Source organism: Zonotrichia leucophrys, chromosome 2, assembly GCF_028769735.1.
Source record: "Zonotrichia leucophrys gambelii isolate GWCS_2022_RI chromosome 2, RI_Zleu_2.0, whole genome shotgun sequence".
Taxonomy (NCBI): Eukaryota; Metazoa; Chordata; class Aves; order Passeriformes; family Passerellidae; genus Zonotrichia; species Zonotrichia leucophrys.
Window position 1 is genome coordinate 16,927,285 of NC_088171.1, and position 25,525 is coordinate 16,952,809.

Consider the following 25,525-nt stretch of genomic DNA (forward strand, 5'->3'; position numbering starts at 1 on the left):
TGGTTATTTACATGCAATTTTAATTATTGAAAGAAGGAAGTAATTAACAGTGAAATTTCCTTATCCTCTAGTTCTGATTTTCAGGGATGTAGGGCTGATACTTATTTTTTTAAGATACAGATATTAGACAATTTTGAAAGAACAGAGCATTCCAAGTAATACACATATACACATTAGCTTACATTAACAATATTGGAATCAGAATTGTGAGTTGTTCTCTTTGAAAATGTATTAAGTTCTAAAATCTTTATTTATCTCATAGGCAAGTATTGTTTTAATGTTATGCCTACACATTGGTTTACACTTCATAAATAGGACAACATATGAATGTTTTGAGACATTGGTTTAATTTATTTGCAGTGATTTGGCTTAATTTGATGATCATGAAAGGCCAAATGTGGTAACATTTTACTATTTTTTTGATGTAATCCTAAATTTATATTAACATTCTATAAATGTTAATATAGAATAATGTTACTATTGATGATAACATGACTTTATTTACTACTTTTCTGTCCTTATGAATATATTGTAACTTTTAAAGTTACTCTTAATAAGACACACTTATTAAATTACAGCAAAGAAACAGAACTTACCCTGTTTTTCCTTCAATTTTCATGTAAAACATACACTCATTATTCCCTGGCTGTGTAAATTAGTTTATGCAGAAGAGTGTGCATTATACCTTTTTAATGATTTTGGAATTTCATATCATCTTGCCTTGCTGAAGAGCTGGTGTAGTACATTCTGCTTTCAATGACTGGAATTTAAACAAGTTAATATCATAGAGCTGCAGAACATTTATACCTGTGGGAAAACCTTCTCTGCTCTAGAACTATGAAATGCAGAGAAAAGCTGTATTTCCAAGTTTGACTAAATGAAGTAAAATATGAGTGGAAATAGTTTTGATTTATTTTCTGAGGAGAGGAGAGCTTCAAAAAGCTCATTACATACACCTATATTGCAAAACCAATTAACTTTTATAATATCTGCCTGGCCTTGTTTAAGCTAACGTTCAGAATTGCTGTGTTGGCATATAGTGCTGTAGCAAACATGCCGTTTAAAGTATGCTTAACTGATCAAGCTACAGCACCAATTCCCCTGTGATTTATCTCGTTTATCATGTGCTAAATTGTCTTGTCTGGAGTACATTTTCAGAATGAGAGCATTAGCATGAGTTAGTTTGGAATTAGACACTTGAGTTGGCAAGGCTTCAACAGCCGATTCTCATCAGGGACCAGTGGAAAACAGAGCCTGCTGTGACAGTCTCCTTAAACTGCCTTGAACCAGGCACACAAAGGAATGTCTTCACCTATCTGGGACTGACAGCTGCAATAACAACAATAATAATAATAAGTAACGATCATATGCTGACTTTCCTGTAAAAATTGAGTGTGTTCCAATAGAGAGTGAGAGTTGACAAGAGTCCTTTCTGTTCTGTATATTATTGATTAGCCATGGTACTAGACACTGACAGCTGAAGGATTGGTAGGTGCCACTCAGCTCCATTCTTGTATGTGACTTGTTCAACACTGTTTTGTCCTGAGAGACAGAAGATAAAAAAATGAAATGGAATGTGTTTATATTAATTCTAAACTATATCAAATTAAATTACTTGGAACTGAAGTCTAGCAGTTTATGATAGTCTATTTTCAGTTTTATGTTCATTACTTTTTTTGTGGGAATTTTTTGTAAATCCTTTATGCAGGGAAATAGTTTTAATGTAAGTGTTCCATTGAAAGCAGAAGGCTGACTTTGCATGTCTAAATCTTAAAACTCATTTGGATCTAGGTTCTATAAAAGTGCTTATGTTACAGATTTTTGACATATTAAAAATCAAACAACACCAAATATTCAAAGATTTTCCTGAAATTCTAAATTTATCAACTTGATTTACGTAAAAAACCTCAATTTGCATATGATAACTGCTACTTTTCAAATTAATGTTTTGTTCTTTTAAGGACAATATAATTTTGTGCTTAGAATCTTATTCTACATTTAATGCATGCAATTTTTAAGCACAGAGTCCTAGAATTTTGCTTATAACTTACTGGTTTAATATTCATATTCATATAGCAATATGAGTGAAAAAACATGTCTCCTTTTACTAGGAATCTAGTATGTCTAAAGAACCAGCACACAAGAAGAATCAGCATGTGGAAGGTGCTGAGATTTCTGGCCAATCACAGAGCCTTCATAATCTTACAGAAAAGACTGAATGTGAGAAAGGGAAAACTTGTTCAACAGGACCCACTGACCAGAGGTCAAAACCACATATGAAGTGGAAGAGCAGTGGGATTTCTGCTTCCCAAAGGTAAGTAATTTTCTTTAAAATTGAATTTGCCTTTAGAGCTATCTAAACTGTGCTAATGATGGGGATGCATGTTACAGGTTTCCATTATTGTCTTAATTTAGGAGGAATAAAACAAAGCCAACTACATGTTAATTTCCAAGGAGAGAGTTTGGACTACCAAAGAGAATTCTCAGGTTTTTTTCTGTCGTGTGACAACCTTGATGTTGTGACATCATTTCCACAGCAAGGCAGGGAAGGAACTTGGTATCATCTGCAGTACTGGTTCTCCAGGACTGTGATATCATCATATTTTTTGGTGTAAAATGCCTTTTAAGCAAGACTGATTAGCAAACCTGGTCTAAACCACACTTTCTGAACGAGGCGAAAGAGGTTCTGGGTGGAAAATCAGAATGACTCTTGTTGCTGCCACTTGATTTTGTATTATATGAGCTATTTCTCTAGCTCTGCTTAGCAAGGATATTCACTGATGAGATTATCTCAAAGTCTGAACACTCAAAAGAGAGTATACATATATTGTATATTGTTGGATTTGTCTTCTGGAAATAGTCCTCTCTTTTGATTTCATGTTTCCTGATTATGTGTAAGTGAAGGAAGAAGAATATCTGCAGAAAAGCCTTTCAATGTCATCCTACAAAAAATAGTATCTTTCTCAAGTCTACCAATTTAATAAGTTGCAAGAAACATTTTAAGAGATGTTGGATGTGACTTATGGTTATCAATTAGAAAGAAATTGGCTTTCCAAAGCAAGAGCTAACCTTTTTCCACAGTTACTGATGAAGACTTAATGTAGTGAAATTGACTGCAATCATAAGTAATATTCTCTTTTTTCTTGTGACTGTGATAAAGTGACTAGCTCAGGCTCAAAAATACATTTTGCTTTCACAACATTGTTATTTTGGGACAAAAAAAGGACCAGAGATTGTGGCCAGTTGAAAGTAGGAGTTTTTTGGAATATGAGGAAAGTAATATATGCTGTATTCAGCATGATCAAAGCTGTGGAACATCTAAGTGTGTGGAAGAATTAGGCAGACCAAACTGCCTGGAAATAAGATGACTAGAGGGGAAGAAGAAAGATACAGAAACTCATGTCTGGGGATGGTAAATAGGAAACAGATAGTCACTGTCTGTTCTAGGACAAAAATAAGGGCATCAAATTAAAATGAGCCAGTGAGATCGTTCAGAACAAAGGGAGAGATGCCTTCATATGCCACATAGCCAAGCACTCACATTCTTTGCCAGAATATATAAATTCATTTGTTTATGTGAGTTCAAGATTCAACCAGAGACATTTATTGAATTCTTCATCCATTCAAAACTGTTAATGCATGGATAATCAGGAGTTTTCTGAATCACACTATGCTGAAGAATATTCTGGAAAAAAAAATTTCTGTGTTTTTTTTTTTTTTTTTTTTAAATAAACCCAAATCCAGTGGTGACAAGGTTCGAAAAAAATACTCTGAAGGAGAAGGGAAAAGTAGAGCTGGATCTCTGACTGCAAAAAAGAAAGCCAGTGGCAAATCTAAATCGGTTAAAATTCAAGAAACTTCAAAATGGTATGGATGACTTATTTTTCCTTCCTCAATTTTTCAATTTTTATTTTCCCTATGTACAGTAATTATCACTATACTTACCATTTGGTAATATTAGTTGAATTTTTCTAGTTATTAGGCTGTGTTGTCATACCTGTTTGAAATATGCTTGTCCATATCATAGTTTATAACTATTTGAAATTGGTGATTCTGTTTATTTATTTTTAGTAAAGCATCAATCAGCCTTGAGGATAGTGAAAGTTCCTCAGAGACTGATGAGGATGAACACCCTGTACGTCGTCAGGAAGGAGGCAACGATTTGTCAGCAGAATACTGGGGAATTCAAAAACTTGCAAAATATGTAAAAGTGAGTAAGCGTTGATAAATTGTGTAAAAACTAAAAATAGTTACATTTGAGGAGACCAGACCAGTTCCTTATCCTTTCCTCTTTCATTATACTTTAGTATAGCCCTGTGGTGTAGTATTTTCAAATCCTGGAACTGTGGACTTTCCTATCACGCACTTTCTTTTTAATCTGCTGGTTTTGGCTTATATAGCCCTTTAGATTAAACCATCTGTTCAGTGTTATTTAAAATGTAAGATGGCATAATCACTTTATTAATTATTGGGTTTCTGTTTTGCTTTTTGTACGAAACTTTCCAAGAGATTTCTTTATGTGGATAATAACTTTCAAGAGTTTTTATTAAAACTGAATAGTTGCCTAAAGTCTTTCATCAACTGTGATTAATGCATGTCTGAAATAATTCTAACATGGTCTTGTGTCTGGATAGATGCTTTAGTGGACAGGAAAATGTATGATAAACAGGCATCTTCTAAAACAAACCAAGAAAACGTTTTTACACAGACTTGTTGAAAATCTTTTGGAACCTATAAATATAGATAGTTAGAATTCTGAATATGTCTGAAACAGATCAAAACCCCAACAACCCTGTACTATTCTGGAAAACTCTAATTATGTTTTTCCCTCAGGAGAAGTTCCTTTACAAGTTCGTACTGGAATTTATGTTCTGTTAAGTTGCTAATAAAAGCACTGGCTTATTTATTTTTTTGAGTGCAACTACAGAGAATGCACATCCGACAGATGAAATGATGGTTTGGCTTTTGGTGCACCAGAAAGGGCAAGTCATATGAGGAGCAGCTGAGGGAGCTGGGCTTATTTAGCCTGGACAGAAGGAGGCTCAGGGGTGAGCTCATCACTCCTTCCAACTGGTTCAAAGGAGGTTGTAGCCAGGTGGGGCTCAGCCTCTTCTCCCAGGCAACCAGAGATGGGACAAGAGGACATGGCCTCAAGATGTGCCAAGGGGCATTGAGGCTGGACACCAGGAAGAATTTTTCACTGAAAGGGTGGTTCAGCTTTGAAACAGGCTGCCCAGGGAAGTTACCACAACAGTGGAGTCACCATCTGGGGAAGTGTTCAAGGAATGACTGGATGTGGCCCTTGGTACTGTGGTTTAGTTGACGTGGCTGTGCTCAGTCAAAGGTTGGACTTGATGATCCTGAAGATCTTTTCCAACCTTTATGATTGTATGATTGATTCTACAATTAATTACTTGTGAGGAATAAGCAAAGTTTTGGCTCCTCACAGTCCTTTTAAGTACTGTAGAAGAGTAACTCAGTCTTTTAAAATGTATTCAGAGTACTCACACTGCTTGTTTTCAGTTCATGTCTGGGGGGCCTTGCTAGTGGACCTGGCAAAGAGACACAGATAAACATGGATAATACAAGCCTGTCTGCATTTATCTTTTCTAGATTGGACCTTTGTATTTTTGTCATTTTGGCTATGGCAAAATAACCCTTTGCAAATGTAACTTTGAGCATGTAACTTGCTTGGCTCTTCCTAATACTGAACACAGCATGTACACATCTTGTATTATAGAATTCTTCCTACTCATGTGTAATTGCAGTTCAACAGGATGCTTTCAAACCTTTCAGTTTGTTAATAGCTTGCTTCTCTCTGTGTTATGAAGCAACTCTGTACTTTTCAGAGAGCTCAGAGAAACAAGCATGCTACTTTTTAGTAAAGACCCAAGGTCTTCCTGGAGAAGATACTTGAAATTCATTACTGTTGATGCATTCCTACTAATCTTTTAATTGGCCCATTTAGGTACCACCCTCTTTACTGATTTTCTCTCCTGATTACTTAATTCTCAAACTCCCTTTCCTCTCTCGATCCTTCATATAGTTGGGTTTAGATTTTAGTATTGAACTTAAATCAGTATTGAAATTCATATCTACATTTGCATAAAACCATTCTGAAAGAAGAGTGAGAATGACAAATAGGAAAGTATATTTTTAATGCACCTCTGTTTTAGAAATTGACTTTATTTTGTTCCAGCTGTCAATAAACAAAATTACATAATGGTTTAGAACTAGGAAATGGCAGGGCAGCATTTTTGATCAGACAGTGAGTATGCATTAAGAAGTTTATATTATAAACTTCAATAACACGAAAAAGTTTTGTTGTGAAAATTCAAATATATACTTCCTTACATATTCATGCACACCTGAGTCTTCCAATAGTTCTTTAAGTTAGTTATAAATTAAACTAAGTATTTGAAGATAAAATAGTTCTGTGAAAATAGTTCCATGTTCATTCTTAGCTGCATAACGCAGGAACTCCCTAGTGTCAGATAAAGCTGAAAAGAGATGCCTCAGTGCCATACCACAGACAGTGGTTGAAATGTTTTATTGATGGAGTGCTACTCTAGCTTGCACATGGAATTCATTTTAATTCAAGTATAAATACTGCACTTCTGGCCAGACTTGGGAGATTTTTTGGCATTCTTGTTGTTCATGTAGGCAAGTGTTCATGACACATGCAACGTAAGAGAAAATAAATTTATGACTGTGTTATTTAAGTATCTACAAGCATATTTATATAGAAGCACAAATTACAAAGGGCTTGTGTTGTTTGCTCATCTGAAAAAATTAATAAAATGCTTTGAAGAATAGTTGATCGATATACCAAGAAAATACAATAATATGTTGATGCAATGATTTTTCTATTGTCTGTTTCAGTTAATGGGAATCACAATTCAGCAAGACTCTATAAAATATCAATTTGCAAACAAGAAACTCCAATAAAACCTAGTTTTTCTATATTGTTAGATTGTTATTAAATGTTAAAAAGATGGTTGCTGTTTGTATAAGGCAAACTTGCAAGATCCTGTGAGTTGTGCCTGTAGGCTCTGTACTTGTATTCCTCTTCATGGAGAGAAAATTCCAGTGCTGGGGAAATTCCCTTCTGACTTTTTGCCCTTCTCCACTCCCTTTCCTTTCTGGGAAAGAGTATCCATGTTGGAATTGTTCCTCTGGGAAGCAGCTGCTTCTGTGGTCTGGCTCCTTGTCCTACCTTCAGGCTTCCCAGAGCTATGCAGCAGGAGCTGGAGCATGTGTGTTCCTGCCATGCCTCCCCATTAACTTAGCAGTGAGCAGCAAAATAGATCAGTGAGCTTGGGATGGCCTTGTGTTAGACATCCTTTGGGGCCACAATAGATGAAATGGGAATGAGGTGCTCTGTAAGGGTGAGATTCACCCAGCCTACTTCAGATTTAACATTATTCATTAAACTGGCACTTCTGAAGAATTGGGTTTCTAGAGTAAGGACTACATTTCACATCTGAAAAATTTTAGGAGTAGGACGAAGGGGTCATCTTTTTCAATTATCCTTTTTCTAGAAATGGAGAACATCAGGTAGAAATGCAGAGTCTTCTTTGTGGCAGATCTGAGGCTGTTCACTGGGGAAAAAAAAGGGAAAAAAAAGGTGATAGCTGGGCTTTGTGATGCCCACAGTTGAGTACTGACTATTACCAGTTTTATGATAAAACTGAGATGTTAATGGGTGAATTGGGCTGGTGACTGTGCCAGGAATAATGGCAATATCCAGAATAAATGTGTTTGTGCTGTTTGACTTTGGTTCCCTGTAAGGGCATGATTCAGATGTACACCTATGCCAGGATGAGGATGAACAGAGTTCTGCAGGACCATGTCAGTTACAGAATTCATCCTTCAGTTTCTTATGTGGAAAGTCATTCTACTCTTGGCTATATTTCAGGATTAGGCTAGTGAAACCAGTCAAATCTCACACTTCATGTAATATATTCTTTAATTTGATAATCTGTTTGGAATTAATCCAGTGCAAAAGACCTCATTCCCAGAACAGCATTGTGTTTCTTTTCTACTTTGGAATCATAGATGGACAAATCTGCTGTCTCTCCCTAGCTGTTTGTGCCCTGTGCCAGGCCCAGGGGTTGGAGAAAGGCTATGGCACTGCACAGGAGCCAGGGAGGATGTCCCCTGAGAGTGGCATTGAGCTGCAGCTCCCAGGTGCCCATGTGCACCTGAGAATTGTGTGGTTTAGCAGCTGATGTATACAGCAACTCTTTTATGAGAACCAGTTATAAATTTATGGCACTTGTGAAGCCATTGATGTGGCTTGTAGATTTTTCTCAAAATTTACAGCAATAGAGGACAGACAGTATTTTTGAACTGCATCATGAAAAAGTATAGCTCTCTTAAGTTATAATGGTATTGGAAACATTCCATATTATTAAGATTATACTAGTGCTCATTATAAAAATTTGAATCAGTTTCATGAGCCATGTATTAAGAAATCAATTGCATTTTGGGATTAGCAGAAAAGTAATTCTACTTTATTCTAATGTGCAGGACCTCAGAAAAAGACATGAACATCTCACCCTAAGGAATACAATGGATCTTCAGATACTAATTGTTTAAAGTGAAAAGTCTAAAATCTCTGTTGTTTATGGATGCTCCCATAGTCTTGAAATTTGGCCCTGTGTGTGTGATGGATACAAATGTTAGGATCTAACAGCAAGAGTAAAAGTCCCAACTCTGTGTAGGACATACATTGCACATCAAAGCTTTTTCTACAATCTGTGGACAAGAGTGAAATGTTTTTTCTTTATAATATCTTATTGGCAAGACTTACATGAGATTATGTTTTAGCTAGTAAATACATAATAAGTATATGTAAGTGCATGTAAAATATTTTTGTACATGTAGTAACTTTGTGTAAGGCCCTTTTTCAGGACTGGCCACTTTGACCAACTCACCTTATTTGTAAAATGTCCAACAACAAATCTTTCCTTCTTTATGAAAGTATAGGTGGGGTAATCTGAAGGAGGTTTTCAACTGGATGGAAAGGTAAAGATGAAAAATAAACTTTGCTTTAGTTTGGCTAAGACTTATTTTTCAGAAGATATGAAAGGTATGTGACATAATCATGTGCCTCCTGCTAGTGTTTCATGGCACATGTTTGGCTCACCCGTCAGCCCTGGCAAATGTGTCAGCCTTCATATCACTCTCCTCTACTGTTCATGAATATCTCTTGCTCCCATCTTCCAGTATTAGCCAAGATTTTATCTTAAAATTCAGTAAAGAATGTGATTACTGGGGAAAAAAAGGAAATAAAAATATGTGAAAAATTCAATTTATAGTTAAGATATGTATTTCCTAACAACCTTGATAGTGCTGATCATGGAAAAGAAATAGTTTTATGATAACTTTACTAGGTAGGAAATATTTGGCAAATGTTGAACTCTCAGATTATTATTATAATTGGCAACTTTGAAACATTGGAATAGCTCCCTGTTCAAAATACCATGCAATCATTCTTCATCCCAAGAGACCTATAAAATTCATAACAACCAGTTGAATTTTGACCATTAACACCGATACCAACTCGGATGAATTTCTGTGTAGTGAAGGTTTAATTAATGTTCACAGGGTCACACATTCCTTAGAGTTTCATAGCTGATGAGATGAAAGTCAATCTAGAAAAAAAAGTAAACAGAATTCAGTAAAAAAGGAGAAAGAAGAAATAGTAGATGAAAAATAATGGACTGAGGAAAAGAATGTAAAATAACTTAAGTGATTCTCCTCTTTCTACAGGGTTGTAGTCTTTAATGAAAGCAGGTAATGAAATTAATGAGCTATGGCTTTGACACCATAACTGTAGTGCCTCTAAAATAGTAGTAAATTGCCACAATTGTCTCAATCTGACTTCAGATTTATATTCATGAAGTAGATAATCAAATTGTTATGTTTCCTAAATAGTTAGGATGTCATTGTGTCTGAAAGGTAGCAAGAGTTTTAAGTAGTGAGAACAACATTCTGTGTTGTTTCTAAGTGTTCCACATTGCTCTAAGCTCAGTTGAATCACAGCTCACTCCACACTGTTATTCCAGAAGCATGCCTGTGCTTCAGCCATGTCTTCACCCATATTTGTTTTTCCTATGCTCTCACTAAGCCCCGTTTCTGTTTGTTTTATTTCTCCAGAGAACACCTGTCTCTTAGGTTTTCATAAACTATTGCTATAATTTTGTTTTCCTTGCAAAATTTTTTTTGGCTAGGTTCAAATGACACTGCCTCTTCTGTCTGTTCAGTGCTTATGAAGCTTCCACAGCATGCAGGCTCTCCAGCAGAGGCAGCAGTCCTTCCTACTTCAACTCATTAACTTTTCTCCTCAGATTCACATCCACTGGTTTCCTAAGTTACCTGGATACCTCAAATTAATATGGGTGTAATAGCATTAAGGCTCTTATCCTCTTTCTGAGCCAAGTACTAGAAAAATTCAGAATTGCTTAGGCAGGTCTAACACTGTCACACAAGATAAGTAGCACATCTGTGTTATGGGATAGCAAAGGTCTCATCTCCAAGTCTCCAGTCAGGGTTTACAGTGTTATATTACTGTTAACAGTAATGCTGTTTGTGTAGGGTTTTTTCTTTTAAAAATTTAATCCTAGACCCTTTTCCCTTTCTCATTCAATTCTGTTTGCTTCTAATTTCTACATGTTCTTTTAAAACACATATATGCTATATTTTCCTCAGATTAAGGAATTAATTCTTACAAAATTGTCCAGATGGATCTGGGGAAGAAATACACTCCTAAACTGAAAATTTCACAATGGACTAGAAGATAAACTTGCACTGTTAAGATATTATAGATTATCTTGGCCAGGTTTTCTGTGGTTTTGGGGTCACCATTTCACTTCTTTCCAAGTTTGAGGTTTAAAAAGATACTAGGAAAATATTCTGTTATTTCCAGTACAAGGAAGTAAAAGTTCATATGTTTGCACATGTACTGTTAGACTTTTGCCTCCTCTATAGTAGAATCCAATTTCTGTGAATCAGAAAAGGAAAGCTAACAGAATGGGTACATGTCTTGGAAGAGTTTTCAAGAGGGAATCAGTGCTTGCCTAACAAAACTTGCTGGTTCACGCAGAAAAGAATAGACATCCTTTTGTTTGGAAACTCATTTCTTTTCAGTTTCATAAAATATGACAATTTAGACTCACTGTAGGGGGGTCATGACATATATGTCACTTCTACCACTGTGTAGGGTGAGGGTCAAGGTATCAATCTGCAACTAAAACAGTGCAGCTTCTGTGCATTGTTGTAGTCCAGTGTGAATGTTTTGAAATGTTGTGATGCCTGTGATTTTCCACTGGCTTTACTTGTATTAATCTGTATGGTTTACATACTGCCAGGCTGGAGCTAAAGAATGCCAGAAGATTCAGGAAGTGGGTCAGGGAATTATTCCATAACTCAGTTATACTTGTCTATAAGTCATGTCTTAACAAGTTGCAGCTTGTATGTTTTATAAACTAAGATGAAAAATTGGAACTAGTATTTAAACCATGACAAAACTCAGTGTGCTTAGAGATTGACTAGCATAGAAAAAATTGCCTTGCTCTGGCATATTATGTATTTTATACATACTGAGTACTGCAGTACTCAGTCTTTCATTAAGCTTTATCAAAATTTATTTAGATGTTAAAGTATTTTCTAGCAGAAAATTACAAAATTTTCTCTGTGATTTAAGAGAGCAAAGTTCAACAGAAAATAAACTCACAAACTTTTAAACTGAGAATTCTGTTTCATACTTTACTCTTTGTTTTGAATTTTTTGTTTTATAAAAATGACAACACTGCTTTAGGTTGGGATTCCAACTAAACAATTTTTTTCCCTTGGAGGTTTTTGGTTCCATTAATGAATTTTAATTTTAAAAGTCTGGTGTAACATTCATTTGACCAACTATTTTGGGCTATCACATTATGCTATTTTGTTTGTTCAGTATTTTTAAAAAATATATTGACTTGGTATGTTTGGTCTTAATTCTGTCCAGTATATTGCAATTGCCATTCAGATTATATATAGTCATAATCAAAACTGGGGTATTACACTGGAGAATGACAAAATTGCACACAAGCAGCAATTTTTTTTTCCTGTTATTCAGCCATAGGCTTGTTATCACAGACATGCACAGTTAGCCACCTATCCAGGATTTATGTAATACAATAGAGAAAATACACTTTTACTCTGGCAAAATAAATTTCAGCCATTGGTCTAAACAGTAAAAAAACCCCATCTTTGACATTACCATGAAGAGTAAAATATTTCACTTTCTGGTAGCATTCAGTCATGTTCACTCTAAATCCTAAACCAAATTAAATAAATGAAGAATACACTCTTCAAATAGGTACTGTATTTATGGAGATATTTGTGAGCCCAAAACTGTACAATTTTCATTTTACTTAATGTTGCTTTCTCTTGGGAAACTGCACTGTAACTTGATTGTAATGTTTATATATTTCCATTCACATATTTTCATTTTGCTACAAATTGGGCAACACATTTGGAATAATATTCTTTATAATCCTGTTCATACTTTTATTACTTGTACTTCTATAATGGCTTTAGGTTTCAGTTGAAAGGGTTAACTTTAGAGTAAATTTTGTATCTTTCTTTCCTAGCCTGCTGAACTGACATCATCAGTTCAAAAATGGAAGTTTTGTATTGACTAGGAATGGTTTAATTGGGATTGGACATCTGCTATTGAAACTTAAGCCTGTATATTTTATTATCTATTATCTGTATGTATGATCATAGTATCTATTATGGGTTAATTATTTTTTTGAAGAAAATAAGTAAATACCAAAACATTTGTTATTTATGACATTTCATGATAGTAAATAACAGACAATAGGACTTGAGCAAAATGTAGGAAGTCATTGACTCCACCTGCTTGCCTCCAAAACAGCACCAGTTCTTTGTGGGTCTTCTGGACAAATATTTCCCTGGCTTTTCTTTCCTGTCATGGAGATTTCATGCTGGAAGCAATGTATTCAAGAAATCAAATATTCTTACTAATAAAGTTGGTTTTGTTGAGTCTTTTTTTTCCTTTTTTTTTAACCAAGCATAGATCAACCCTGATGCTGTTAAACCCCATTATCCTCATCTGGACCTGGAGAAGAGATGATTGGCATTGAAGGTTTTCTTTAAACTACCTTCCTATTGCCTTCTTCAGAGTAAACAGTTCCAGTTCCTTCAATTTTTTTGTGGAAATCGTAATTTTGAGATATATTGACATCCTCTGGTCTTTATCAACTTTCCCAGTATTTTTTCTGAACTAGAATACCTAGAATGAATGTAGCACTTAAATTTGAACAGTGCCAATCCAAAGAAGGAGTAGTTCTTGTATTTTACAGGTTACATATCTGGATATAATTTTCTCTGTAAAGTTTGCTTTTTTTGTTTGGCAATGCTGTGATAGTGACAGATAATATCAGCATTGTGTTCTATTGCTAACAACAGATTTCTTCCTGCAGTTTTGCAAACTTACCATGGCATCAGCCAGTTCTCTCAGTACCACAGAGCAGAGTCCATTGAGCTCATCTAGTGTAAAACATCTGTTATCGAAGTACTTACTGGCTAGTTATGTCCTTAGCACAGCCAGAGTGTTCACTATGCTCTCAGAGACATTAAGTAACCATTACCAGAATTTAGTAAAGATTAATGCATAAAAAAGACCTCTTAATGCTTTTGCTTTTTTGGTTCCATTTGTTGAAAGGTTGCCATTGACTAACAGGGTTTTCCTCTTGATTATTACAGAAGTCAAACAAAATGATTGTTTGAACTTGTGTATTCCTTGGTAACTGTACTTTGGGTTGTGTCTGTATTTGCTTGTGTTTTTCTTTTATTTTCATTCTTTTTTGATCTTGCCAGTAGTTCTGTAATTCTCAGTTTTTCTCACTTGTTAGCTTGAGTATTGTAAGAGAGACATTACACATTCAGTGCAAGAAGATGTTTTACTGATAGTGTAACAGTGATACTGGTTTATTTTCATGGATATATGTGTTATACTGATATATAGGAAGAAAGACACATTTTAAAATAAGTCTGTGTTTAATTTCAAGCCTTAAAATTGACTGTTGATCTGCCAGTAGAATCTATTTTGCTTCCAACATATCAGATTTCAAATGGTATAACAACATGATGCAGATTTTATGTCAACTTAATGGAGAGGTAACTATTTCCATGCATGTTAAAATCTATGCTGTAACTACTACAAGTCTTACTGTAATGATAACTTCAAGAAACAAAAAATAATTGTTGAAACCATCAGCAGTATTTCTTATTTTGTAGAATTGATGCTTCAGCACATATGAAAAATATTTTATTGTGGTTTTACATTAAAAACACTTAAAGTGGTGTGTTCATTTTTAAAGCTGAAAAAATAAAATGCATATATATATAATATACGGTTGTATTTTTAATTCATTATAAGAAAATTAAAAATTGTTCATTTTTTAAAAACTTTGTCCATATTAACTATCATATGCCAACCATTGTACATGTAAGATAAGGGAATTATGGACTACTATGTTATGTATAAATGCAGTTTCACTGTAGGAGAAGCAGTCCTCACAAGGAGAGACATCACTTTTCAGGTTAGCAATATACTTCTCACAGTTATGTAAAATAATAAAAAGACAAGTTTTTTTAAAAACTCCTGTTGCAATTTTTTTATCAGACAAAGCAAAGTAAATATCAAAGTCTAATCTGTTAAAAGGCCACAGATTTCATAAAAGGACAGCTGTTTGTTTTTCTGAGCTGCAGAATATTCTCTGTAGTTTTATAATCATATTGTAGGGATTTTAAAAATATAATTAACAATTTTATAAGTGTGGATAGACTGATTTCTCTAGGAGAAAATTTGAGAATTTGTTACATTATTTTATACTCTAGGGCATTTTTTCAAAGTAGATGAAAATATGTTAATAGAGGAAGACATTTCATTCTGCTGAAGTCAGGATGATAAATATAATTAAAAATATAATATAAAAAAATTGGGGGCATCTTCCTCTAGGACGCTGTGTTTAAAAATTACCTTTATATTTAACCACTTTTGTGGGGAAATTTTCTGGTATCTGTTGTTAAAAGAAATGTCGGTAAAAATTATGAAGAACTATGAATATCTACTTCATTGATCAGCAGAAGTGTTTTGTCTGATGTAAGCTACTGGTCTGATACTTTATGAAGTAGTTCTCTCACATTCTTTTTGGATGTGTTTTCTCACTTGTGATTCTTTACTATATTTGTAATAACTTGAAGAACATGTTAAATTTAAATTCCCTTTGTACTGTGTCTGTCCTACTGTTTCTGTGTACATTTAAGAAATACACTTCAGAAGTTCTGGTTTTGTTAGATCTACCTGGTTTATATTAGCAAACATTACTCAGTTTTGTAATATTCTGTGTTTCATTATAATGTCCACAATTCAGCAGAACATTATCCTCTAGGAAGGGTTGACCAAAAATCCTTTACAGATTCAAAACTCTCATTTAAAGAGATGGGCTTGGGCAGCAGAGCTCAGATCGGGATGGGAGCCAGAGCTTGCCTGGAATGCAGGAGGTGGATGCTGCAGTTTGATTTACTAGGTACTCTGAGTTGTAACTTCCACGTTAGTACCAGCTGGCAATGTTCGCTCCAGCTTCTGTTGCAACTATAGCTCAGCTCTCCTAATTTCCATGCAGGTTGGTTCAGCCTTGATTTTATTGACAGCAAACCTGTATTAGAGGTTTAAAAGAATTCACTGTCACATGGCTTAGCTTCCTGCATTGTGTTCTTTGATTTTTTCTTTACGTCTAGTTGCAGTGACTGAAATAGAGCTTAGCTTATCTTATTCGATAGAGTTTGAATGTTTAGAAAAACATTCAATCTGGTCTATTCACAGCAAGCCATGTTAATAGTTTTCCACCTGAGCTATTCACTAATTTGAATCTTTATGCCATTTACAGACTTTATCAATAATTCCATTTCTTACTATATTTGTGTTATTGAACACTATAAAGTCAAAATATCTAACATGTTTCTTCTTTAGTAGTAGTTTTACTAGCACAACTAGAAGTGATTGGGTTTTATATTAAATGCATTTTACATATTTGTTAATTATTTGCTTTATTTTAGGGAGGTGATCCAACAGCCACTCTAATTGCACTGTGTTCAATGAGGGATTTCGATCTGTCTGAAGAAACCTGTCAGCTGGCCATCAAAGACACTGGATGTCTTGAAGTGTTAATTAATTTACTTGATACAGAAGAAATTAAATGTCAGGTAATGAGCTTTGTCAAATAGAGCAATGAATATGCCTTTTTTATTATAATATTTTTTGAGTTTCAAAGTTACAGAGTGTAAAGAAAGTTGATTTCTCATTTTTGTATTTTCTTGTTTTCTTCAGATTTTTAAGAAAGATATCTATGTCTTTGACTTTCAGTTTCCTTCTTTTCTCCTGATTAAATATAAAGAAAAAATTAAATAACCCATCTTTTTAAATAATGTTAATGTTTTTATATACCTAAATAATGTTTAACTTCTGTTGTTTCCCATTATTTAGATTGGTTCATTAAAAATCCTGAAGGAAATTAGTCAAAATATATTGATCAGACATGCAATTGCAGATCTTGGAGGCTTAGAGATCATGGTGAAAATACTGGACTCTACAGATACTGATCTAAAATGTTTAGCAGCTGAAACAATTGCCAATGTTGCTAGATTTAAACGAGCACGAAAGACAGTAAGGAAACATGGAGGAATCAAGAAATTGGTAAGCAGACATTAAAATTTGTACTCTTGTCATATGCATATTTTTGTTGAAAAAATAGATCATATGTTGTAAACACAATCAAAGCATGATAATGTAATTATGTTTATCATAATTAGAAAGCAGCACGATATCAAATTTCCTGTAGATATTAAGAAATTTTTTTTTTTTTTTTTAGGTTGAGCTGTTGGAATCTATTTCAGTGGCATCATCATACCAAGTCAAAGACACTGAAACAGTTCGCTGTGCAGCCTTGGCACTCTGGAGCTGCAGCAAAAGCATCAAAAACAAGAAAGCAATCCGTAAAGCTGGTGGCATTCCATTACTAGCTAGATGGCTCAAATGCTCACATGCAAACATCTTAATCCCAATAGTGGGGACACTACAGGAATGTGCCTCAGAGGTGAGTAAACACAAACAACTAAGTTATTTCTAAACATTAAAGAAATTTGACAGTAAAAGGAAATATTACATTCTACTGACACTTAGGTCAGTTATCCCATCAGGAAGTAGATGCTTTATGTAATCAAAGTGGTTTTGAGAAGATCACAGCTTGGATTGAAATAAAAACCATGTATTTTTATTTAAAAGGCTAGGAGTAATACATGAAAGAAAAAAAGTGAAATGAAAGCCTTAATCACTTTCTTTTTTATTATTATTTTTTTCATCATAATTTACAGATTTGGCAGCCTATGGTGCTGTGTTCTGGTTAAGCAATGCATTTAAATTCTACAAAACTAACCTGCAGATGTGGCCAAGAAAGATCTAAGGCAGTGCAGGGCAGAATGGTTTACAGTGTCCTTGTGTATTGGGTCTGATCCATTGCAAATAGAAGAAAGGAATATATGTGATTTTTCCACAGATTTCTGTGGCACATTTTGCTGATTTGAGTATATTCAGTTTTTAAATTTGAATACAAATATTTTTTACCATAGCCATGTAAGGAATTACACTAGTGGGACAGTTCTGTTTAATATCTTTATGAATGACCTGGTGGAGGGGATTGTGGGTACCCTCAACACACTGCTGAGTGTGCAGGCACACCAAGGGTGGAAGTGTCAATCTACTGGAGGGCAGGAAGGCTCTGCAGAGGGCTCTGGACAGCCTGGATCCATGAGCCAAGGCCAGTGCTATGAGGTTCAACAAGGCCAAGTGACAGGTCCTGCACTTGGGTCACAGCAACCCCTGCAGTGCTACAGGCTGGGGAAGGAGTGGCTGAAAACTGCCTGGTAGGACAAGACCTGGAGGGCTGAACATGAGCCAGGGTCTGCCCAGGTGGACAAGAGGGCCAATGGCATCCTGGCCTGTGTCAGCAATAATGTGGCCAGCAGGAGCAGGGCAGTGAGCATCCTGCTCTGCTAGGCACTGTGCAAATCCTGTGTTCTGGGTTCCTCAATTCAGGAAGAACATTGAGGTGCTGGAGGGTGTCCAGAGAAGGGCAATGGAGTTGGGGAACAGTCTGGAGCACAAGGCTGGTGAGGAGCAGCTGAGGGAGCTGGGGGAGTTTAGCCTGAAGAGAAGGAGGCTCAGAGGGGACCTGAAAGAAAGTTGGAGCCAGGTGGGGTTGTTCTCTTCTCCCAGGTAACCAGCAATAGGATCAGAGGAAATTGCCTCGGGTTGAATCAGAGGAGGTTTAGATTGAATATTAGGAAAAATTTCTTCACCAAAGCAGTTGTCAAGCACTGCCTAGGAACAGACTGCCCAGGGGAATGGTTGAGTCACCATTCCTGGAGTTACTTAAGAGATGTGCAGATGTGGCACTTAGGGATGCAGTTTAGTGGTGGACTTGGCAGTGCTGGGATAATGGTTGGACTCAATGATCTTAAAGGTCTTTTCCAACCTAAATGATTCTATTTGTTTATGATTCTCTATCTTCATTTCAACTTGAGGTGTATTGCATTTCAGATAAAATAATATACATATTTTGTCTTGGTGATTTTGAGGCACAAAAGACATAATTTTTAAAGAGATTTTACATTATTAAACACTTTGTGTGTTAAAAATTAGCTTCTTGAGTTACACCAATTAATGCATGTTCCATGAGACACAAACCTGGCAGGTTTTATGTTCAGTAAGTATGTATTGAGAAGGTGTCATTTTTGAGTGTTTCTTGTATGGCCTAACTTGGAAGGAACACTAAATGCATTTCTTACACAGATGTTTCCCCCACTTAAAAATTATCCAATTACAATGCCTGTGGCTTAAATTTGCATGACAATATCACTAAAAAATTTAAACTCTAAGAACGTTTTTTTCTAACCTTGTTTTAGGAATAGATCTGTTGTTGTGGCTGCTGGTTCTTGATGAAGTGAGTGGGTAGTTCTTGATCCCATTCTGAAGCATCTTTTGCTTTCTTGGGTCTGAGCAGGGAGTCTGGACACCTTTCAGAATATTCTGCATTCTTCATAAGCTAAGTGGCTACAGGATAGGCAGTGCAGTACCTGAGTTTACAGGTGATTTGAAGAGCACTGCAATATTTGCTTACCTCTGAGATCATCAGTAGTATTTTCAAGGCAATGATGACTTGTGCTTACATAAAGTACAAGGCTTCTCAACATCAAACCCTATAACTGTAGCATTGTATTATTGTTGTGACCTATTAACTGTTAATATGCAGGATTTAAAAGATGCACTTTATCTTTTTAGCCAAGTTACAGACTTGCAATAAGAACAGAAGGCATGATTGAGACCCTAGTGAAAAATCTGAGTAGTGAACATGAGGAGCTCCAAATGCATTGTGCAAGTGCCATACATAAGGTAATTTTATTATAGTCAGTAGATCAGAGCCAGCATTAGCCCTTTGTTTTCATGTCATTGTCAGTTTTAAATTTTCTTAATTTCACTATTTCTCTAATGTGTAAAAAATTATAGAAATGTTGTGAATATTTTAACTCCATATTTAATATTATAATTAGGTTCCTATTTGCTCTTCTTGTGTACAAGCATTAAGTTGCACAGGTAACCAGTGAAGAGTGGTGAGGCATACTGTGCATAGAGCTGCTTGGGTTTTTTTGTTTGTTTGCCCCTAAAGAGGACAATGTGACAGTATAAGCACTGCTGCATATACAGCAGCAATTTACTGTCACTCTCTCAGTGAGTTGTTAGCATATTCAGAGACTTGAATGCAACATTTATGTTTTCTCCTCTATTAGCTTTTACTAGTTACAATGTAATACAGCTAGCTTTTGAAGACATAATCTTACAGACTTTTACATAATATATATGTTTAATATGTATATTTTTTTTATAGTGTGCAGAAGATGAAGAAATACGTGACCTGGTTAGAAAACATGAAGGTCTACAACCACTATCTGCTCTGCTTGATAAAAGTGAAAACAAACAACTTTTGGCAGCTGTGACAGGAGCAATCTGGAAATGTGCAATGAGTAGAGAAAATGTGTTAAAGTAACTTAGTAATTTAATTTTACAAGCATTTCTTACATTATCATGCTTTGATTTTACAAACCTCTATTGTTTTCAAAACTGTTTTGTCATAATTCTTCAAAATCAGTCTTTATAATCAGCTGGGCTTTCACCTTAGGTTTTGTAGTACTTAAAAAATGCCACCTGACCTCATCAGGGTAGAGACAGTGTTAAGTTACTAGAATCTTAACAGTCAATGGAGGCAAGTGGTGCCTCTAGTTAATCTACAGGACTCTGAGTCAGGAGGTCACATTTGACACGTGGCCATATCTGATATCCCCCCTCCTGTCTGTACTTTAGAAGCCAGAATCACTGCTGCATGGTAGAGAGAGTACTTAGTACACTTTAATGTTTTACATCAAGAGAGACAGAGAGCAAATTTTCTCATTGTAGGGTAGACATCTAATACATATTAGAAATATACTGGAGTCTAGGATAACTAGCCTAGATACCTCTCTTCTTGGCTACAGAAGGGGCTCAGAAAAGTAGCTTAGTCTGGAAACCCAGCTTCCAAATTAGTGGAATTAGCTGATGAGAGTTCTCCTGTGGGTGCCAGCAAACTCTCAGTGCCAGGGTTCTGAGTAATTATTTGAGACTATGACAGTAGAAGTTGTCACTCTCTACCTTCCATGGAGCAGCTTAATGATCCAGAACATTTTACCCGCTCATCTGAAATTAATATAACAAATTCATGCACCTTACCTAGAAAAAGGAAACTGGCTCCACTACATCTGTGCTCAGTTTCCTGCTGAAATTATGCTGTTCTGTATGTAGAGCATGTAGAAAGATTAAAAGGAGTATTAGTAAGGGGTAACATCTTCCTGCTGTCCTAATTTAGTGTACCTTGCTGGATAAGTGCGTAATGATAGACCAAGACTGGGTAAAAATTAGGAAGATTTCCAAGTTTTACATTCTGGCTTTTTACTGTCCTAAATGAGTTCCCTAACTGTTGGTATACAGATCTATGGTCTTTACTTCCTCTACTGCTGACCTACTGCTTTTTTGCATTCTTAATTGCACAGTAACCTAACTTTTCGTATGGATGTATCCTTCTTTTCTGTGGACTTTGGGTTTGTGCAGAGGTATCCTGATTTTGGATCAATCAGTGATGAGACAGACTGAATGGCTCTCTCTGTACTAGTAAACTAAACAGGGCCGAATCTTTCAGGTTTCAGGCTCTGTGTTAGGATTATCCATACTGTTTAACTGCCAGCACAAGCCCTTACACAGTGTGCCAGCAAATGCTCTCCCAGACAATGCCCAGACACTCCTTGGGAACGGTGCTGGCAACAGATTGTTCCCATTAGGCAGCATGGGTGAGCCCACCCTGCATTGTGAGGATAAGAGATTTTAGCCATATGGATGCTATGTTGTGCTTCTTGTCCTCAGGGCTAGAGAATGAGCCCTAGCCTGTTTTATTTATTAGTATAGCTGTAGCCAATAATTCTGTCCAACTGCAAACAGATTTTTGTTGGGCTACTCACATATCTTTGGCAAGTGCTTGATGCTCACAAAGGTTACTAGCCCGGCACAGCTCCAGCTGAATTCACGTGTTGTGTAGTGCTGAGTCTGAAGCAGTAAACCCTGTCCAAACTCAAGATGGGAGGCCACTAAAGAAAAGGGAGTGAGGATAATATGAAAACACCTAAGTAGATCTGAAGGGATGAGCCTGAGTCTGGCATGAAGCTAGAACTAACAAACTCTGCTGGCTCCTGCAGGGGCACTTAATTATCTCTGAATTGCTCCAGAGTATTTCCTCTACCTGGAGGTCGCTGCTGAGAGGTTGTGCTGACTCAGCCGTGAGCCGGGGCAGGTGCCTGTGCCTGTCCCTGTGACTGTGCCTGTCCCTGTGCCTGTGTCTGTGTCTGTGACTGCGTCTGTCTGTCCCTGTGCCTGTCTGTGTCTGTGTCTGTCTGTGACTGTGCCTGTCCCTGTGTCTGTGACTGTGCCTGTCTGTGTCTGTGTCTGTCTGTGACTGTGCCTGTGCCTGTCCCCGTGTCTGTGCCTGTCTGTGCCTGTGCCTGTTCCTGTGCCTGTTCCTGTTCCTGTTCCTGTCCCTGTGCCTGTTGCCCGTGCAGCTCCGGGCGCAGCTGGCGTGGGAGCGGCCGTTCTGCTCCTGGACACAAGATGGCCCGAGCCAGCAGCAATGCCTGAGAGCAGCCTGCCCGCTGCACAGCCAGCTCACAGCATCCCATCTGGGAAGAAGTTGAAAAGCCAGCAATAATTAGTTTTGTTTTGTTGTTTTTTAAAATTATTTGCTTACTTTATTGTTCTTTTTTTCATGCTGTTGATGTTTACTCTTGAAAAAAATAATGGTAGGGATACTTCCAAGTTACAGTGAACAAGGAGAGGAAAATTTCTCTTTTAGCAAAGGTGATGAAAAACAAAAGTTTCTCATTTCTCAGTTACTTTAATTATTATGCTGATAACCCATCTTGGAAAGATTAATTTTTATTGAAACATCTAGTTCTGCCACAAAAATCTCAGAAATACTAATTTTTTTTTGTATAAAAAGAAAAGCCACATGAGCAACTGGTTCCTGGAAAATAGTTTTTGTAGCTCAAGCAGACATTCCCAGAAGCTAGGGGCTGGGAGGAAAACACAAATGAGAACTCAGTACTCTCAGAGACATTTTCTCTGATGATTAGATTATATACAGGTTAGATCTAGCTTGACATACCACATAGAACTGTCAGGGTATATCAGAAGATATATAAAAAGAAGATGCAGTATTTGTTAAGTGTTAAGAATGCCCTAAGTTTTAAACAAAAAACAAGCCAAAAACCCAAACCCTTGAAAATTATTCAAGCACTGAGGAAAAAATCCTATTCTGAAAGATGAACTTCTTAGGTTTAGCACACATGTCTTTGTAGGATAGGACCATCAAGATTTTTGAAACCATATTTTTGATTCTCAGTATCAAAAGTTCTATGAAGAATGGGGAAAGTATTAATCTAAGAGTCAAGTCAAATTTCTGTTAATTTATTTGTTAATTACAAGTTGGAATCTAACATTGTGCTGTGGAAATGTACTAAAACTATGGTTCTGGCATCAGGAAAATGCAGTGTATTAGGCCTGAGCTGAATATAGAACTGCTCAGGGTAAGCTCTAAAGGCTCATATTTAGTGAAAAGTAAGGGCCATCGTTTGGTTCAGAGAGGTGGAGGAAGGTCTGGTGCCATACTACTATAGCTATTGTTAATACAGCAGAAAAAAGTGCTGGAAGTAAAGATAGCACATTAATTGCCAGTCTTCTGGTTTCTTTTCAGCTGTTTGTATGTGTTGCATCTACATGTCAATTTTAAAAAAACACTGAAACTACTCAAGAGGTTCTTAGACAACTAAATTGTAGAAATGTAGTTAGAAAGTTAGAGTAAGACATTAGGCTGTATGTCACATTTCGAATAATTGTATGGAATCGTTTACCTGTATTGGGATTTCTTCAGCAAGATGATTTACATACAGAAATTAAAACTTGTACTTCAATTATAATAATACTTTATTAGAAAATTAAGCTTATATTGGTAACATACTAAAAATACCAACTTTGGATTTATTGCTGTCTTTTAGATTTCAGGAATATAAAACTGTAGAAACTTTGGTAACATTGCTGACTGATCAGCCTGAGGAGGTCCTTATAAATGTCATTGGAGCGCTGGCAGAATGTTGCCAAGAGGAAGAAAATCGAGGCACCATCCGCAGATTGGGTGGAATTGCACCTATGGTGACGTTACTGACTTCAACTAATCCAGCCCTGCTTGTGAATGTCAACAAAGCAGTGGGAGGTTGTGCCATGGACCCTGAAAATATGGCGTAAGTTATTCATATTCACAGCATTTTAAATATTGAAAAACAGTTCAGTTATTCTGGTGCAAATATAGTCAATTCTAATCTGATTTAAAGCATTTTTTGCTTCTTGCTTTTTACAGAACTGTGTGGGTTAGTTACTAATCTTACTGTAAGTTTACTATAGATAAAAAAATATTAAGGAAATATATAGAATGTAAAGATTTTGCATTTTGATAAAAATCAAGTAAACCTTTAGTAAATTGATTTTTGTGTAAGTTGAAATTCAAAGTTTCAAAGCTCCATTTTAAAGTGCTGCATGATAGGTCCATCTTTTACACTCTATTTTTACTCCTGTTCTTAAGTCATTAAAAATATCCTAAATTAGAGAAAGTTATTCTAAAAGGAAATGTACACATTTACTGTCATGATAATAAGCTAAATTTTTTGTAGTAGAGTATTGTTTGTATTGTATATATCTTTTGTCCCTCCCCATAATTCCTTTTGTGAACTCAAACAGTTTTGAAGCCTTCTCTCCCCTCTTATTCCTTTGTAAAATCAAAGAAAGAGACAGCCTTTGATTTTGTGATGTCAATTTGGACAAATTACGAAGATTGTTGAGTTTTATGAGAGGTGTTTCAGTTAAATGTTGAGGTCGGCATTTGCTGTGCTTACTGTTCTCTTGCAAGGATATTTACCTCAAGATTCTCAGCATATTTTCCTTCTTATACATAAAGGAGGTCAGAAAGAGAGTTTTATTAAGCTCCTCCTGTTCTGATTTGCATAATTCACTTGATATTCATATAGCAGTGCAGGGAATTCTTTTCCTGAATAAGGCTTTTGTTTTCATGCTTTGGCTGTCACCCAGTGGCAAAAGACTGGATGGTACACAACCATAAACATGGGTTGTATGAGCAGTTAGCCATGTAGCATAAAAGTATAAATAAATGAAATCATTTCAATGACATTTCTCACTAAAAACCAGCCTTTAGCATAATATATTAACCTAAGAGAATTAGCATTGCAAATACTGAGAAACTTAAATGCCAATAAACATGAACTGATATTTATAAAACCTCAGACATACTCCAGTACTCAGAACTGTCACTTGTAGTATCCACTATGGACAGCTTCATACTGGAATGTGTTCAGTATAAGCATAAAAAAATGCAAGTTGCTTCTGAAAACTGTGATAGAACAGAGTCTGTCTTGTCTTTGAGAAGGAGAAAGTACAGGTTTGGGACAAAATTTGTATTACAGAGTTTGTAAAGAGTGAACAAAGGAATCAAATACTGAATTTCGTTCATATAAAACATTCTCTGTTGAAGTTCTCAACTTTAGAAGTGTTTCTAAAAGTATTTCAAAACATGAGCAAGTAAGCAAGATCTTAAATAAGTGTAACTATACTTTTTGGTACTACAAAAAAAGTTGCACAAAAATTATTAGCATGACTGTGCCGTGTACCTGATGTATTGTGCCAGCTATGCTTGTAGTACTAGAAGAGATAATGCTGCTATATTTTTACCAAAGCATGATTCATCCAAGT

The 25,525-nt window shown here is 35.9% G+C and overlaps 1 protein-coding gene across 1 annotated transcript in view; it reads left to right on the forward strand.

The window, feature by feature from the left end:
* Nucleotides 1-25,525, forward strand: part of ODAD2 (outer dynein arm docking complex subunit 2) — a 66,792-nt gene that overhangs the window by 1,624 nt on the left and 39,643 nt on the right. The window contains exons 3-11 of the mRNA XM_064703285.1: nt 2,112-2,314; nt 3,745-3,867; nt 4,072-4,210; nt 16,138-16,284; nt 16,565-16,774; nt 16,950-17,174; nt 19,418-19,528; nt 20,022-20,176; nt 23,764-24,006. Coding sequence (XP_064559355.1) covers nt 2,112-2,314; nt 3,745-3,867; nt 4,072-4,210; nt 16,138-16,284; nt 16,565-16,774; nt 16,950-17,174; nt 19,418-19,528; nt 20,022-20,176; nt 23,764-24,006 — 1,556 coding nt within the window. The remainder of the gene's footprint in view (nt 1-2,111; nt 2,315-3,744; nt 3,868-4,071; nt 4,211-16,137; nt 16,285-16,564; nt 16,775-16,949; nt 17,175-19,417; nt 19,529-20,021; nt 20,177-23,763; nt 24,007-25,525) is intronic.